General features: G+C 41.3%; 1 protein-coding gene across 1 annotated transcript in view; it reads left to right on the top strand.

Annotated features, from left to right (window-relative positions):
- Nucleotides 1-626: 626 nt before the first annotated feature.
- grin2ab (glutamate receptor, ionotropic, N-methyl D-aspartate 2A, b) overlaps nt 627-18,494 on the top strand; it is a gene marked incomplete at its 5' end in the record, with an annotated part of 58,517 nt that continues 40,649 nt past the window's right edge. Inside the window, 2 exons of the mRNA XM_079811977.1 lie at nt 627-761; nt 9,450-10,045. Of these exons, the coding sequence (XP_079668103.1) occupies nt 627-761; nt 9,450-10,045 (731 nt within the window). The remainder of the gene's footprint in view (nt 762-9,449; nt 10,046-18,494) is intronic.

Raw genomic sequence — 18,494 nt, 5'->3', positions numbered from 1 at the left:
TTGATGTTGTGGAAAATAAAATAATAGAATTAAAATTTATTAGCTTTTTTCCCGTTAGGGATGTGACTGTGAGAATTTTCCTGTGAGCGAATGACACTACGACCATGCGCATTTTAGTTTCGGTTTAGAATTAGTGGGGGCGGCGTGCTTGAATGGTGGGTTCATTAGCCTATCATTCTTAATGAGAAACAACATAACGTCTCGGTTATGACTGTAACCTTAGTTCCCTGATTAGGGAACGAGACGCTGCGTCACCGCTTTGGGAACGCCTCTGCGTGATTGCATCGTGAAGCACGTATGTAATCAGTCCAATAGAGAGACGGAACGTCATGGGCGGGTGATGTCATAGACCCGGAACTATAAAGTATACCGGCAAACACACGCCCTCAGCTTCTGAAATAGGATGAAACAAGGCGCTTGCGGGCATGCGGGGAGTATGGCAGGGTGACGCAGCGTCTTGTTCCCTATTCAGGGAACTAAGGTTACAGTCGTAACCGAGACGTTCCCTTTCAAGGGAACTCGAGCTGCGTCACTGCTTTGGGAACGAGACTATAACCACGCCCCCATAGGAGCCGGATGCTTGTGACATAGTCAGGGCGAGCACCCGAGCCCCAGGAGTAGCACAGATGTCGAGCTCGAAGAGCCTCGGAACATCCTGCCGCATCACAAACATCCTGCAGGGAACCCCCGCCAAAAATGCCCAAGAGGCAGCCATACTCCTGGTGGAGTGGGCCCGGACAGCCAAAGGAGAAGGCTGCCCGGTCGCCACATAATGATGACAATGACAAACTCCTTTAAATAGGCGCTTTTACATTTCGCGTTTTTGAAATCAAATCTACCGCGATCATCTCTTGTGATGGCTGCCACTCTCCTTCGGCTCACGCTGCATGTTCCATTTTTTTAGTTAATCTGTTCTCTAACTGAACTAAATGATTTTTACTACAATATATCAAAACGACGGTTTGGGCGGTGCCACAGTGGGCAAGTGATGTAACTGGTGTTATGCCTGAACACCGGAAACACCGACTATCGCAGCAAGCCTATTACCCGTTATTATCAATCTAAATGAATCCACTGCGAAATATAGGAGCTTGTTACTGGGACGGAACAGACCTGTGTGTTTTGTATCACTAGTGCAGTGTCCGTTCTCGGAGCATATAAGCCCTGTTCGCGTGAGGTGCGCCGCTTCTCGAGATTCCTGCCTTTATTAGAGAGAAGAATATGTTCAGCCCCCTCCCTCCGAAGTTTCGAATATTCGGTGTTGATTACTACCGAAGCTTCGAAGCTCAAAAAATTTTATTTCGGACCAGCCCTACAAATTGCATGGGTTGATTTGGGGCTTGTTTTTCTGTATACTGTCAAAGTCAATCTACACATGATTTCAATGTGGATGGGCATTTTAAATTTTTGCTGACATGTCAGCTTAACTTTATAACAAAAAATATTGTATGAGTATGCCAAAATTGTATATACTTAGCATATTTATTTTTCTCCAGGGTATTATGACTAAAAGGCTTTATTTTCCTATGAACTTTACACAAAATGGCAATGTAACTATTTCAGATAGTGATACTAAGGTCAGTGTACATGAGTTGATTTGAAATCATGTCACTGGTGTTCCCAGTGGGTTTCTTGCCATGCATTGAAGTGGTAAAAGTGAAAATTGCAAGATTTGTTGGCAAGCTTCCAGGTCAGTGGCTGTAGCACAGATGGTGAGGTCAAGGGTTGTCTGGTGGCCCCATGCACAAGAAATCATGTTCAGGTGAGTCTGGTTTTCTGTGACTATCTCAGATTTGATCACGGCCCCAGGACATTACACTTGATTGCTAAGGCTTCATGTACCTCTGTGTACCTGGACTTTCCAAGGGGCCGTTTCTGACTGTTGGACCCCTAGGCTCTAATATATCTTTATGAAGGTAGGTTGAAGTCCAGGGCTCATAGGTCAGTGTACAAACGGTGATCTTTACAGAGTGTCCTTTGTTTCCCTTTCGAAAGGGAACTCTCGCTGCGTCTAGCTGTCTTCAGGGACTGTCTGTTTGAACTGCTATACGAGTTAAGGTAAAACAAATTAAATTATTAAATACACACGAGTGTGTATTTACTGCCTGGGATCATATTCATCGTTTTAACTTCGCTAATGTCGAGGGGATAGGGGAATATGGATATGTGTTGAGGCTACCAACTGGCGAGGAAAGTTTGCGAACTTTTCTAGCATTTCGTGGGCATCAACACTGAGAGCTCAAACTCTGCCTCTATAAATCACGTTGTGCTTTAATGGCAGGGGCATACACGGCAGCAGGTCAGGCTGGTGCTGCTTTTCACACCATGGCGGTGTTTCAGGCGTACCAGGCGGACCTGCTGGAGGATCTCGACCAGGGGGCTGGGCTGTCCCCTGAGGCGGTTGCTGAGCTGCGCCGCACCACAGATCTTTTTCTCCGGGCCAAAAAAAAAGGGGTAAATACGCTCTCCTGAAGGTCGGCTGTCAATTGTAGGCCTCAGTAGGCCTCTTGAACAAGGCGCATTATCAGTTGGAAGGCCTCAACCAGGCCTCACTGGAGGTATGTACCGATGTGCGCATCAGGACAGCTAGCCTGGAGGCTATCAGGTTGTAGGCCTCATCAGGCCTCCCCGAAGGCCCGCTGGTAGTTGTAAGGCCTTACTAGGCCTCCCTGAGGGTGAGCTCTCAGGTTGTGATCACTACCAGAGGCAGGTTGTAGGCCTCATCAGGCCTCCCTGAAGGCCTGCTGTTAACTCTAAGACCTTACTAGGCTTTCCTGAGGGTGAGTTCCCAGATTGTGGTCACTCTCAGAGGCAGGTTGTAGGCCTCATCAGGCCTCCCTGAAAGCCTGCTGTTAATTCTAGGCCTTAATAGGCCTCCCTGACTCGAACAAGGTAGTAGGCCCATCAGGCCTCCCTAAGGTGTTCCTGGGATCCAGTCATCTGAAACAGTTAGCACGCATTGCAAACAGGTAGCAGGCCTCTCCAGGCCTCCCGAAAGGCTGGTTATCAGGTAGTAGGCCTTAATAGGCCTCCCTTGAGGGCGAGTTCCTTAATCAGGATGCTCGAAAAGCCTGCGTAGCTTGACTGTCGAGTCCCAGGTTGTGGTCACTCGAACGAGGTAGTAGGCCCCATCAGGCCTCCCTAAGGTGTTCCTGGGACCCAGTCATTTGAAACAGTTAGCACGTATTGCAAACAGTTAGTAGGCCTCTCCAGGCCTCCCTAAAGGCTGGTTATCAGGTAGTAGGCCTTAATAGGCCTCCCTTGAGGACGGGTTCCTTAAACAGGTTGCCCGACTAGCCTGCGTAGCTTGACTGTCAAGTAGTAGGCCTCCATTAGGCCTCCTTGAGAAAACAAGGGTAACCTCAGCAGGCGGTATTGCTGTCAGGTAGTAGGCCTCACTAGGCCTCCCTGAGGACGGAGTCCCGAGCCAGGATGCTTGGGTTTCCAGCATGGCTTGCGGTTAGGTAGTAGGCCTCTATAGGCCTCCCTGGAATACCCGCTATCAAGTAGTAGGCCCACAGGGCCTCCTTGAAGGTGAAGTTCCTGAGCTAGGCACTTTGATTACCAGTTCTCTGTGAGAACTTGTGGTAGTTGGGCCTACAGCTGGAGGTTACTCGCCAGGCAGGCTCAGCTGCTCCCCTCAATGAGGGTCGTCTATGAGTGCTCAGCCGCCTGAGCCTGGTCAGACGGTCGTAGGCCTCTCATGAGGCCTCCCTGTTAGATCAGTCATTAGGCCCTTTCGGCCTCCCTACTGCTTTGAAACACAAGCACCTGGTAGATCCTTGATTTGAGCAGGCAGACTCCCCTCGATAGCAAGGGTTGAAAAGCACTACGCTGAGTATTGCTCTCTTGGATAACCCGTCTCTGAGTTCCGGGCTAAGTAGGACTGCCAGTTGTTTCAGTCCCTTAGCTTGGACGCCCCTTGGGCACCATCCAGAGGCTCTGTTTTGAACAGACAGGGTTGGCTAAACCGAAGTGTCCATAACACTTAGGGCACCAGGTCAGGCCTCCCTGGTGGCACTCGGGATAACTTTTTTCCCGACTAGTGACTGGCCGGGGTTCCTTCGGGTCCCCTAGCCACATTCCCTTAAAGGGACCCCTTCGGTGGAAGTAGTGGTCCCGGGCCTTCGAGCTGTCTGGATGGAACCCCGCGCAGTGCGTTAGGGTTCCGTTTAGTTGTATAGCTTGGGCTATGACCGTAGGGAGTGCTGTCACTGTCAGCCCAGGGACCTGAGGGGGAATCGCTCAGGTTTTTCTATGAATTACTTGTGTTGACAGTTGTCACTGCCAATGGGCAGACACTCCCCTCAGCATGGCGGCGTTGGTATATCGTTCCCCATAGCGTCAGCTAGACGCAGCGAGATTTCCCTTTCCAAAGGGAACGTCTAAGGTTACGTATGTAACCTCTGGGAACGAGCGCTGCGTCGCGTTGCCATGCTTCAGGGCCTATCTGCCATACAGTCCCTTCAGACGAGAAGATGTGTATGTGTCGGCACGGCGCCCTTTTATACTTCCGGGTCGCACGTTGATGACGTCATGGGCTGACGTCGGTCAAAGACTTTGCCGTGATTCGATAGTAGCTTCAGACACCAGTCACGCCGAGGGCGTTCCCCATAGCGTCAGCTAGACGCAGCGCTCGTTCCCTGTTCTCAGGGAACAGAGGTTACATACGTAACCTTAGACGTTATCTGCTCTGAGAGGACAATGGCTGAGATAGTTCTTCCAGCAGAATGCCTGTGGCACCACTTTCATGCCAAAAAGAAAGTACGGTCCCAGTCTCTCCTGTCATTCATGACTATATCCTTCAGTTATCATCAGATCACATCAGAGCTGGGGATGCTAAAGGGTTGTTTAACCAAAAAAAGGCAAGTTTTGTTGATGGGTCTAAATTAGACTGGAGGAGATAATTGGGCGAGTACTGTCTAAATTAATAAACATCATGGACTGTCTTTTACCCTCTCTAACTAGCTGAAATGAATAAGTCATTCCTGCGTTCATGGGCTAAATGTGTATATGTGTATATATATATTTGATTTTCTATTTGTTATACCATATTGTGTTGATACTGTTATGCTGCATTTTCCCTCATCCATTCAACACCTACACTACCATTCAAAGGTTTGTAGATTTTTGGTTTTGAAAGAAGTAGCTTATGCTCACCAAGGCTGCATTTATTTGATCAAATATACAGTAAAAAAACATTTTAAATAACTGTTTTCTGTTGTAATATATTTTAAAATGTAGTGTGATGGCAAAGCTAAATATATATAGAGATACAGTGATATTAAAATTCAGGCAAATAATCCAATAATTATTTTCATGTTATGGCAGACACATTATATCTAAATTCTATACTATTTTATCTGAATAAATTTAAAATAAAATGTAAAAATCATAAAATGCTATGTCATAATAATGTAAAGATTTTCTCAAGTTTGTCATTAAATCTGTGTTTTTGTCTTGTCATCATTTAGCACACAATTTAAATGTAAGAATAAAGAAAATTAGTAGCTATGTACAATTAAATATCCAATAACGACCAAAACCGATAATCTAAAACATTTCTAATATTGGCTGATAGCTGATATGTTCCAGATATATTTTTAAGTTTTTACTAAAATATTTAGAAGCAAGTCAACCCTGAAATTGCAAGGCTGCTTACCACCTCCATCATTCTCCTTATACAAAAGTAATGGTGGTGGATGCTGGTCTCTTTTTTGCCTGTTTTTTTTCTTCTGGAATGTCAGTCACACAGTTGTTCAAACCCTGGCCGGTCTCTGCTGAGTAAAAGCGGAACAGGGAGCATTTTTCTACTTCTACCACTTTGATGAAGTGAGAACAGCAGGCATTTCCACCAAAAAAATGGGATTGCTTTGGGACATATAGCATTCATTCAGAAAGATTTATTCCAAATGTCTTTAATGCCAGAATAGCTCATTACTCTCTAATGTGTTTAAATTTCTATATTTAATTTATATATATATTACCGTAGGACAGCAAACTCCCAAGCATCATCTTCTAAATCATAATGCTAACAGACATCATAAACAAATCAAATAATCTTTGATAAACTGTATTTTGGAAATACAAATATGAATGAGCATTTCAGGGCTGTTGGTGTCTAATCAGTATGTGTGTTTAGTAAGCATCAGTAAGTATGTGTGGATGATCAGGATAAACTCTGGAGTCTGTCCGTATCCTTTGAGATTACTTCAAAAGATCCATGAGGATGTTGAATTATTGATATGATTTTCCCATTTCTTCTATTATTAAATTTGCATGACATTCCAGAGCTGAAAAACAATAAAAACAAAAACAAAGCATAATAATAAAGATTAAAGAGTGTTGCATTGATTGCAGTGATTATGATGTATATCTATAGTGGCAATCAAACAGTGTTTTCATTAAGCAACATGCATATGCAGCATCATCAAGAAAATGGCAGCTCCAAGGTCAGGATGTGTGGACAAATGGGTGACAAGATTGAAGAAGTGCTTTAATGGAAAGATATTTTCACGCTCTGACCCTCGTACCCTCTCTGATTAAAGCAATTTCCAGGCGCACACATCTTTTGTGTGTTTGTTTGTGTGTGCATCTACCTGCAAACCTCCAGCTCTGCGGCTAAATCCTAACCCTCTTCACATGCTTATCAACCTCCTGCCAAACTGGAAAACCTCTCAGCACCTCAAGCACCAAAAAAACCCTCACCTATTCTCTCTATGAGTCTCTATGATTAATTTTCGAAACCTGGTCTGAAAGCAGGTATTTTTGATTAGACACTCTGTATGTGCGCGCATGTGTACCTTTGCCTATATTTGTTTACACCTGAGATTGGTGTGGGCCTTCGTTTGTGTGTGTGTGTGTGTGTGTGTGTGTGTGTGTGTGTGTGTGTGTGTGTGTGTGTGTGTGTGTGTGTGTGTGTGTGTGTGTGTGTGTGTGTGTGTGTGTGTGTGTGTGTGTGTGTGTGTGTGTGTGTGTGTGTGTGTGTGTGTGTGTGTGTGTGTGTGTGTGTGTGTGTGTGTGTGTGCGCATGCACCCGAATATGAGCGTGCCCGAGCTGTGTGCATACCTCTAATCCAGTTTCATCCTAGAGCCTCTTAAACTCTGAAGTGCTGCATTCACAGTGCAAAAGGGACCATCCAAAACATTGAGTGCAGCCACTACATTTGCATTGATTTATTAACAGTGTATCTGGGACACAGTTTTAATGTCTCTTGAATTGTTTGTGATATATATTTTTAGAACGTGACATAACTGGTTTATGTGAAGTTTGGTGCTCGCTCAGTTTTGGATCAGTGGAGATGTATTGCTTTGTGACTCAGTTACATGCCGTAGATTAAATTTTCTCAGTAGGTTCAGTTACAGTGAGGTACAGTTTGGAGGAGTGTACATTTACCTAATTTAAATGCAATTGCCTTTGGCCTCTTTTTTTTTTTTTTTGCACAATGTACGGTGCTAATCCCTGGCGAATACCTCCTCCTTACCTGTTTATTTGTGTGTCACTGTGTGCTTAAGCATAGTATTTTAAATCTGCCACAGCACCGTGGTGGACAGATCAGCGTCTGTGTGTTTGCACAGCGCTTGAACCATGATATTCATAAGCTCCATTGTCGCTCGTTTATGTGTTTGTGTATTCTGAGATATCAAGCTGTCACCGCACAAGGATGCAGTCATTATTCTTAACTCAGTCAGCGACTCCAGTGTGACAGTGTGCAGCAATTTCTGTCTCTCTCCCCTCTCTGGTATTCATCGGTTCACTGTCTGCTCCTGATCCATGCCCTTCTCTCTTGCTCGTTCCTGTTCCCTCTATAGACCTTTCCACACTACCATGTTTGTAAAGCTGAAGGCTTCAACAGTAGGGTAAAGAAACGTCTGTTTTATCAGCAGCACTGAGAAACAGCCGTTTCTCTGTTTTCAAATATTTTTCAGGGTTGACGAATCAACGCAAATGTTATACGACTGGATGAAAGCAGATATTTTATGGTTTACGGGAGTACATACAGTGGCCTCAAAAATACACACTGAAAAATGTATGAATATCATTGCATTAGATACAAAATATCAAAGTACACTACTGTTCAAAAGTTGGGGATTGGTAAAATTTTTGCAAGTCTCTTGTCTCTCTAATAAAATAACTTTAAATTTTGAATATATTTTAAAATGTAATGGCAAAACTGAATTTTCAGCAACCATTACTCCAGTCTTCAGGGTCACATGATCCTTCAGAAATCATTCAGATATGCTGATTTGGTGCACAAGAAACATTTCTTATTATTATCCATGTTGAAAACAGCTGTGCTGCTTCATATTTTTGTAGAAACTGTGATACATTTTTTCAATATCCTTTTAATATATAAAAAGTTAAAAAGAACAGCTGTATTCGAAATTGAGACTTTAACATGATAAATGTTTTCATTGTCACTTTGATCAATTTAATGCATCCTTACAGAATAAAAGGTACTTTCTTAAAAAATCTTATTGACAGCAAACCTTTGAACGGTAGCGTAAGGCCACTGTATATGTGTGAAAACAGCAGTTCAAAAAGTTTTGTTTTTATAAAGGAAATGAAAAAAATACAATATAAGCAAGACCGCATATAGCACATTAAACAACATTAGATAAATACGGTGGCATACACCACAAAAAAAACATACATTTATGAGTAAAAATGGTTCTGTCTGTGCAATATTATTGTTTACTGTGTACAATGATGTTCCCAATGTTTTCTTGCTCTTTTTATTCCATAGACTTTAAAAACCCATTAAATAAAGGGATCTTTCTTGTCCTAACCAAGTGAACGTGACTGTATAATGACCAAATGTATACAACAAGATAAATGATGTGAGTTTGGTGTAAATGATGTATGCAGTGTAAATAATAGCGAAGATGGAAACATTATTTCTGCATTAGGTTTGAAATAAAAAGGGAGAATAATGTGCTCCAACAGCATCAGTGAAACATTAGGAGTAACATTAAAATCGTCTCTTTGGACTTGAGTTGGCTACATTAAATCCTCACACTGTGCAGCTCATAGTTTTTTTTCCCCTTATTTCCTTGTTTTTTCTTCCGTAACACCATCTGAGAATCACCTCACCATTTACCACGACAGATACTGTTGTACATTTAAAATTAAATAAAAGGCTTACCATGTCAAGATAAGGAACTGTTGTTTTATTGTTAAGGTTCAGCTATAGTATTTTAGTTGATTTATCAGAACTGACAACTGTCCATTGGCAAAAATGCAGGTGGAAGTACAATTACCCAACTATCAGAGTTGGATGTGACAACACATGGTTTGTACTTCCCTGCATTTCTTTATCTAACTTTCCTTTTCTGTCTTCTCTCCTACTCATGTTTCCCTTTCTCCTTTTCTTTTCCACCACCTGTTCCTTCTGGCTCTCCCTCCCTCTTGCTATCGCTCTTTCTTTCTCTCTCTCTCTATCTTCCAGGATGTCGGTTCTTCGTTTTTCCAGTTTGGGGCCTCCCTCCAGCAAGAGGCGCTGTTGATGCTTGCTATAATGGAGGAGTATGACTGGCATGTATTCTCGGTGGTCACCACCAAGTTCCCAGGTTTCCAGGAGTTCATAGCCACCGTACGCCTCACGGTGGACCACAGCTTCATTCGTTGGGACCTTCAGGGCGTAGTGACACTGGACGGTGTTGGCGAACCTGAGGACAGAGCCCACGTGCAACTTAAACGCATCCAGTCGCCCGTCATCCTTCTCTACTGCTCCAAAGACGAAGCAGCGATGGTTATGGATGAAGCCCGTTCGCTAGGGCTCACCGGGGCTGGCTTTGTGTGGATTGTTCCTAGTTTGACGACAGGAAATATCGAACATACCCCGGAAGCCTTTCCTACAGGGATGATATCTGTGGCATACGACGAATGGGATTATCCCCTGGAGACACGCGTGCAGGATGCTGTGGGAATTATCAGTTCTGCGGCCGCTGCCATGTTCAGAGAAGAAGGTCGAATACCTGACGGTACAGCTGGCTGCTACAGCCAATCTGAGAAGCCAGAGGTGCCGGCAAGTGCTCTGCGCAGGTAAGCTTATGGTTGCATGCATGAAAATCTGTAAGGATTGTAATGAAATGGACAAACATGCACAGAAGTAGACTGAAGTAAATGTCTTTAGATGTGCTATGCAATGGTAGTTATACTTCAACATCAATGTTAAAGGTGCTGTATGTAATTTTTTTTTACTGTACTAAAGCATAAAAATACCATCATATGTTTGCAGATATTTAGGAAACATGCTGAGTTCACATACTCGTTTCTTCGAAAAACAATGCTACAACCATTTATTTTACTTTGAAATGTGCGTTCCGTGTCAGAATGTCTGTTTTTATTTTGGTCTGTGCGATAACGCACATTGCCCATTTACCCAATAGTATTTCGACACCACAGGTTGCCAGTTGGCGAAAAACACATCATATTGCTGCCATGGAAGCCAGCAAACAAACTGGGTCAGAGATCGCAGATTCTACTCGACCTAAAAAGCCTCGGCATCCATCTTAAATCTCTATGAAAGGAAGCACGTTAAAACGCGGATAAATCAACTCATCAACTTACGGTGTGTAAGTCTCCTCGCCTTCCAATGTCAATTGCGCTCATTCCTGTTGCGGGGTCTCAAACTGGCAACCCGCGTGAGCGTCGCATCTGAGGAGGGGGCGGGGGAAACAATATTTTAAATTTGGACTGCAGTACCCAACCACTAGCTGCCATTCCTACATACTGCACCTTTAACATGATAATGCATAATCTTGTTCAGACTCTGTAATCTCAACATACTTACTGTATGTAGACACTCTTTTGCCTTGCCTATCTGGACTACAACTTGGCCACCTATTTCTTTGGGCAAGCAGTTCTTTTGCTAGTCCTTCACTGACTATACTGTTTCTTGTAACTCAATACAGCAAAGTGGCTAACATGGGTTTCCAGAGTACATTATTCCGCTCTGCAATAGGTGCACTTAGAAATGAGAATAGTGCTTAAAGAAACGAGTAGTACTTTTGACAAATGTGTCAAAATGATGTTCAGTATATGAGTGGCCTAGAAAAAGCTGTGGGGTTTTTGTACATAAGTGACCCTTTCATGGTAGCGGTCATGTTGAGAGAACTTTTATTGAGTTAAAGACAAAATTCTCTAAGAAGAATTTTTTTTTACTTATGTTGTGCACACTGGTCAGTCTGCAATATGGACGCATTTGGGAGTTTTGGGAGCAACATTTGAGGCTAATGCCATTGTATCGTTTGTTTTGAGAGACAAAGATGGACAGGCACACACTAAGAGGTCAAGGTTTGGCTGTTTAACATGGTCCAGTTAGCCCCTGATTGACTCGTAAACAATTGTGTCCGGAACTGAGTGGCTGTGAGCAAAGATGGCAGAATTCAAATTGCATACTTCCGAGAAGACCGAGCAACTGGCATTGAGATGAATGCTAACGGACAGCTTTCTCCAGGCATTACAGACCTCTATGCACTACAAGACACAAACTCAGCACCCTTCGCAAGGCACAAATTCGTGCTCATGGTTACCCATAGTAAGTCCATTCTTGACAACATCTGCACAGAATGGGGAAAAAAGAGCCAAACAATATGGATGAGACAGTGGTGGAGCAGACGTGGGCAGTAGCTAGCTGCCACTTTGATGTTTCTTATGTTTTTCTGGCTTCCTCTAGCGCTCTTTCTCCTGGAAATCTTATTGGCTGTTGGTCATTGCTGCTCATTCTTCTGGAAATCTTATTGGCTGTTGGTCATTGCTTCTCAGAGACGCACCAATGCACATATCTGACCATGTGGCTTGATTTCTAAAAAGTTTGTGACTACTCTGAGTCTGTCACAAGTGCACACGCTACAAGCATCTGTGATGATCTGGGACTTAAAACATAATAGGGTGGCAAGCAAGTCTTGTAGTGTGTGCTAGAGCCAGCAAAACATGAAGGTCAATAAAAAGAAACAGCCCATGGCATTTATTTTAGTTCACTGATTTTGTAGTAGGTCTCCCGGTCAGTTGTTCTCACAGGGGGGTCGGGGCTCACTATAGGGGCCCTCGGGATAACTTGAAAGTCAGGGTGTGCAGTGGAGCCAATATTTGTATCTGTATCTGTTACAATCTCAAAATCACTCATATCTGTAATCAATGAAAACCGGAAGTGGTTGGGCCTTTAACTGGAAGTTACTTGAGAAGAACGTTTTGAATGTACAGGTGCTGGTCATATAATTAGAATATCATCAAAAAGTTGATTTATTTCACTAATTCCATTCAATAAGTGAAACTTGTATATTATATTCATTCATTACACACAGACTGATATATTTCAAATGTTTATTTCTTTTCATTTTGATGATTATAACTGACAACAAAGGAAAATCTGAGATTCAGTATCTCAGAAAATTTTAATATTACTTAAGACCAATACAAAGAAAGGATTTTTAGAAATCTTGCCCAACTGAAAAGTATGAACATGAAAAGTATGAGCATGGACAGCACTCAATACTTAGTTGGGGCTCCTTTTGCCTGAATTACTGCAGCAATGTGACGTGGCATGGAGTCGATCAGTCTGTGGCACTGCTCAGGTGTTATGAGAGCCCAGGTTGCTCTGATAGTGGCCTTCAGCTCTTCTGCATTGTTGGGTCTGGCATATCGCATCTTCCTCTTCACAATACCCCATAGATTTTTCTATGGGGTTAAGGTCAGGCGAGTTTGCTGGCCAATTAAGAACAGGAATACCATGGTCCTTAAACCAGGTACTGGTTGCTTTGGCACTGTGTGCAGGTGCCAAGTCCTGTTGGAAAATGAAATCTGCATCTCCATAAAGTTGGTCAGCAGCAGGAAGCATGAAGTGCTCTAAAACTTCCTGTTATACGGCTGCTTTGACCTTGAACCTCAGAAAACACAGTGGACCAACACCAGCAGATGACATGGCACCCCAAACCATCACTGACTGTGGAAACTTTACACTGGACCTCAAGCAACGTGGATAGTGTGCCTCTCCTCTCTTCCTCCAGACTCTGGGACCCTGATTTTCAAAGAAAATGCAACATTTACTTTCATCAGAGAACATAACTTTGGACCACTCAGCAGCAGTCCAGTCCTTTTTGTCTTTAGTCCAGGCGAGACACTTCTGACACTGTCTGTTGTTCAAGAGTGGCTTGACACAAGGAATGCGACAGCTGAAACCCATGTCTTGTATACGTCTGTGCTGCAGTCCACTCTTTGTGAATCTCCCCCACATTTTTGAATGGGTTTTGTTTCACAATCCTCTCTAGGGTGCGGTTATCCTTATTGCTTGTACACTTTTTTTCTACCACATCTTTTCCTTCCTTTCGCCTCTCTATTAATGTGCTTGGACACAGAGCTCTGTGAACGGCCAGCCTCTTTTGCAATGAACTTTTGTGTCTTGCCTTCCTTGTGCAAGGTGTCAATGGTTGTCTTTTGGACAACTGTCAAGTCAGCAGTCTTCCCCATGATTAATGAAGTATAATAATAATTATGAATAATATATTAAAATAATCTATCGCTAATCTAAATTAAAATGCTAAAAAAAAACTATCTGTAACCAATAACTAAATATCACAGCTTCTAAAATGTATCATGGTTCATTTAATGTAATATATCAAGACTCTTAGTTACTGTTAATAAAAAGTTTGAAAACAAGCAGCATATCAGAAATATTTTAGACTATATGGAGGACCTTTGTATATTGTGTTGGACAGCGGATATCATTGTGAATCACTGCTAATAGTCTAGTCCAAAAGTGGGTCGCAAGACCAGTGGGTCGCAGAGTGTGTAGTTGAAGAAACGACACATTTTTCTGATGCAAGACTTTTATTTTGAAATACGTGCGTGAAAGCTGTTGACTCTTTTGTCGGATGCAGTTTAGGTAAAGTGTGCTTGAGATTCAGTATCTGCAGTCAGATGAGATGTTGTCAGGCTATATATCAGTGTCATTATTCTAATGTTATTTTCATAAATTATTACAAAATAAAGTCTCTCAGTCTCACCTTAGAAAAACAAACATTCCTTTCCTGTCAGACATTACTGTTCTTGCAGTGCACACACTTCAACTGCGGAATTTATTTCACTTCACTATCCACCTTTTTCCTGAGCAAACTATGAGCGCTGCCATGATGGATTCTAACTTCCTTTTGGAGGCTGTCCTCTTCCATTCTCCACAGGAACCCATTATTTAAACCACACTGAATTAATTAAACTGAAACTTTTTGAAATAAAAAAATAAAATGAGCACAGGGCTAAACTGTGCTTTTGTTGACTGCCACAATAATGCCACAATAATACTCTCAATAAACGGTATATATGTATTATTTTGAGGACAAAACCTCCCGAACTTCAACCAATGGGGAGCTGTATGTAGGATATGAGTGCCCTTCCGTTTTCAATGTAGCTAACTTCGGGCTGCTTCATGTCATCTATGCACTCATTAAACTTTGAAGCACTGATAAAAGACGATCATTGCGACACATGGTGGTAGTATGGAGCCATGTGCTTTTTTTTAAACCATTTTCATAGGTTTAACATTACATTATCAGCTCAGAAGATATGCTAATTTGACTAGATACACACCTGAAAAGGTAATAATAGGATAATTATGAGAGCTATGAGACGGGCGAGACTTCCGCATTCAGGAAAAATGTGTGTATATATAAAGAACAAATGAAATTACGAGCATGCAACATTGTAGTTACGTTGTTAATCATGAAATTACCAATACCAATAAATTACGTAACTAGTACGTTGTGTGTTAGCTGGGAAGGATTTGCATACATGTATGATGTTCATTCTATTCATCAGAATCAGTGTCATCCTCAATAAACCCGTCTCCAGGGAGTTGCCTCCGATCATTCGAATATTGCACTTTAATAATTATTTAATCAACATCATCCTCAATAAACCCGTCTCCAGCATGTTGCCTCCGGTCCCTCGAATATTCCGATCTATTATGACCTCTGACCTGTAAAGCTGCTAGAATAATAATAATAATAATCATACGCTGTTTGTTAATTGGTCAGAGGAGAACTGGCACCCCAACTGAGCCTGGTTTCTCCCAAGGTTTATTTTTCTCCATTTGGTCACCTAATGGGGTTTTGGTTTCCTTGCCACTGTTGCCTCTGGCTTGGCGTGCTCAGTTGGGGACACTCAATTTTTCAACTAAACATCGAAATAAATTAATAAACTAAATTAACCAGGGCTCTGAACCGGTTCAAGGAACGAAAACGAAAACCGGAAACGAACGAAATTTTAAGAGGAACAAAAACGAAAACGAAATCAAAATCTATTTGAATCGTTCTGAACAGAAACGTTAATTTGAAATGACCATTAACCGGTTAATAACGTTATTTTATCGTTCTTTTAATATTTTAATTTGGCAGTGACCAATCATGAATTGAGTAGTACAGCATGTGACGTTGACGGATCAAGCGTGAGTGAAATGCCCGTGCATCATCATCTATGAATCTACCGGTACGCAAGTTAGTGTAGAGCGCGCATTTACATGCCTCAAGTACATTTCTTTCCCCGCTGAGGTCTACAATGAATGTGCAGGTATTCGAGGACATTCTTTTCGAACGTTTAAATAAGCAGTTCGGACTTTAAGCTCAAATAGACTGATTTAGGCTAGTTTATGGATTCCGTTTAAGCCTATCCAAGTAGGCTACTAGCATCTATCAAACATTTTTCCTATAGTCTTTCAGATTGCCAATACAGGACAGGTCAATGTTTTCTATAAAGACGGTTGATGCTTCGTATTATGTTATATTGCATTAAATGATCAAGCTTTATTAGCTGACTGAATTTGATTATGTGATGCAAGGACGTGTTGCGCAGTGTTTGCTTTGAAATTACCAGTTGACGGTGCATTAAAAGAGCAATGGTTATCCAGTTTATTTATTCTTTATTCATGCAATTTTTAAAACAAGTCGTGTTGAAAAAAAGTTATGTACAAAGAATGTTATCACTCTTCTGAAAAGAATTAGGCATAAGAGGCCACTTTAGATTGTCTAACGCTCCATTAAAACAGGTCCGCTGTTTATGCTTTGTAATTAATGCATGTATTTCTGTTGTGGTTTTAAAAATGTTATGAAATAAATATTCAAGTTTAATTACCATGCGTTATATTATTATTGAGTGAAAAATAAGTCTATTTATACATATTTGTTTAAAGTAGGCTATAGGCTAAATTAAAATAACGTTATTAACCGGTATTTTTTCAAATCAAACCGTTTTCGGAACAGTAATGTTTATTGAGGAACGCAAAAACGGAAACGCTATAATATAGATTCTGCTCGGAGTGAACCGATTGATATTTTTTTCTGTTTTTAAGCCCTGAAATTAACCATATAAACTAAATTACTGATCTAATTATTGATCTAAAGCCCACACTGTCACTGTATGATAATTGAAATGAACTGATGACATCAGCGTTTTTTCCAGAATGGCTATACAGCCGAATAAAATTATGCTGCATTATTTTCCTGTTTAACACTGTAAAGCTGCTTTGAAACAATCTACATTGTTAAAAGCGCTATATAAATAAAGTTGACTTGACTTGAGTGTACTTAAGTTTTATTAACAGTTCATGTTAGTATTGTACATTTACCATGGAAACTGTAGTTTCCATAACCTTAACACAAATACCATTTATTTTTACTTTATTTTTTGTGTTATTTTCTATATTTTTGATGACTGCAGTTGCTCCATTCTAACATTTTTTGAGACATAAATTTGCCTGGTTAAAATTCCTACAAATTTGGGTCAGAGCTTAGTGACCATGCGTCTCTAACTGCTGTATTCTGCTGGTTGAGACCTTTTCAATGATACATGATACAAGTCTATCTGTCATGTACTATGATTTTACAGCAGTTATTTTTCACGCTATGAAAATAGAGCACTTCTAGTATGTCAGCAGTTTTAAAAGCACTTGTTATTCCCTATATTCACTGTAAAGCCAAGCTTCTAAGCTTTAAAACAACACCTATTTTGAGTTGGTTAAGCAAGTTGTTACGTAACATGATAACTTAGAAGTGCCCCATGCTCCGAATTTAAGAGGTTAAATCATTCATTTAACCAACGATATATTATGGTAATACATTTAAATTGACATCACTAGAATCAAACATATTGGTTTTATTTGTGCAGGCCATTAAAAAAGGTCTCAAGAAGCTTTAAATTTGATTAAAATTGAAACTCTGCAGATACCCAGTATGCACTGTTGCTTGAATTTCATAATTTTTCTCATCTTTTAGGTCTCTAAATATTTTTTTATTTCTGAGTCTCAGCTTACTAAGCAGTAACAAACAAGGAGTTTTTTCAGGCAACACATTTTCTTGCTCCATTTGAGAGGTGCTGGATATTTAAGGAAGCACAAAGATTGCTATTTTGGATCCCATTTAATTCCTCCTGCCCAAATCCTTTTATATCTCAATGATTGGATTGGTTTTCAGTTCCGTTCTGAGCTGCAAGGGCATCGCTGTGATGTCTACATTGGCCATGAAGATGCCCGTATCGCACATGGTAGTTGGAAACAAAATCTACTGTTAGTATAGATTGCGAAGGCACTTGCTGTGGCAGTTTTTTTTCCAGAATGCACAGTTATCAGGAGTTGCCATGGGTTACCATCAGTAGCTGTTTGCAGCGTTGGTATCCGTCTGCTCCGAGTAGGTGTTCCTTTTGATCTCTCCCTCGTTGCTAAGGCTGTCTGTATCTGGGACACTGCAGACTCTTCAATGTGGGAACATTTTGTATGACGCCACCATCCACAGAGCTAGAATTAACCTTCGAAATGCCTCCAAGAAAGATGGGTAGATGTGTTGTGATACTTGTTATAGCCAAGTGTACACATAATGTGAACAGGGGTATTTTATGTAACTGAATGGTCTTTATATAGAGAATTAGACTTGGTGTTGTAATCGAAAACGCTGGTGTAATGTTCGGTAAGATGTCAGTGAAAGTTGGAAAAATATAGAACAGTTGGCCGTCTATCTTAAGGCAATCATACATATAGTACATATATACACACAAACCCAAAATACAGCTTCTGAGTAGCAGGTGTAGTTCTGGCCCTTGTCCTTCTGTCTGCCCAGGGGCTAAACCCGTTTCTGACAAATGTACTGTATGTGTTGTCTTAATTAAGTCTGTTAATTCCATCACGCACATGCATATGTATACATCCAGCTGCCCTCGTATGGTAATGGCATCAATTAGTCCCTTTATAACATACTGTCGTATGTAGTAAGTAGAAATACACTGATATACTGTAGAACCTTTGGCCAATACAGATGGACATTATTTTTATGCTATGGCTGAAATTATATTTGAGCAATATCACATAAGAAAATAAGTGCCGTTGTTATAAAAAATTATATAAAATGTTAATAAATTATATAAAACAATTCGTTTCAGTTCTCGAATTTGGTTGGTCAGGCAGCATTCCTTCACCTTCGTTTCCAGACAATGGGCCCTATTTTAACAGTCT

Source organism: Gobio gobio, assembly GCF_949357685.1.
Source record: "Gobio gobio genome assembly, chromosome: 3".
NCBI classification, from domain to species: domain Eukaryota; kingdom Metazoa; phylum Chordata; class Actinopteri; order Cypriniformes; family Gobionidae; genus Gobio; species Gobio gobio.
The sequence above is the reverse complement of the archived record's forward strand: the minus strand, read 5'-3'. Positions and strand labels throughout refer to the sequence as shown.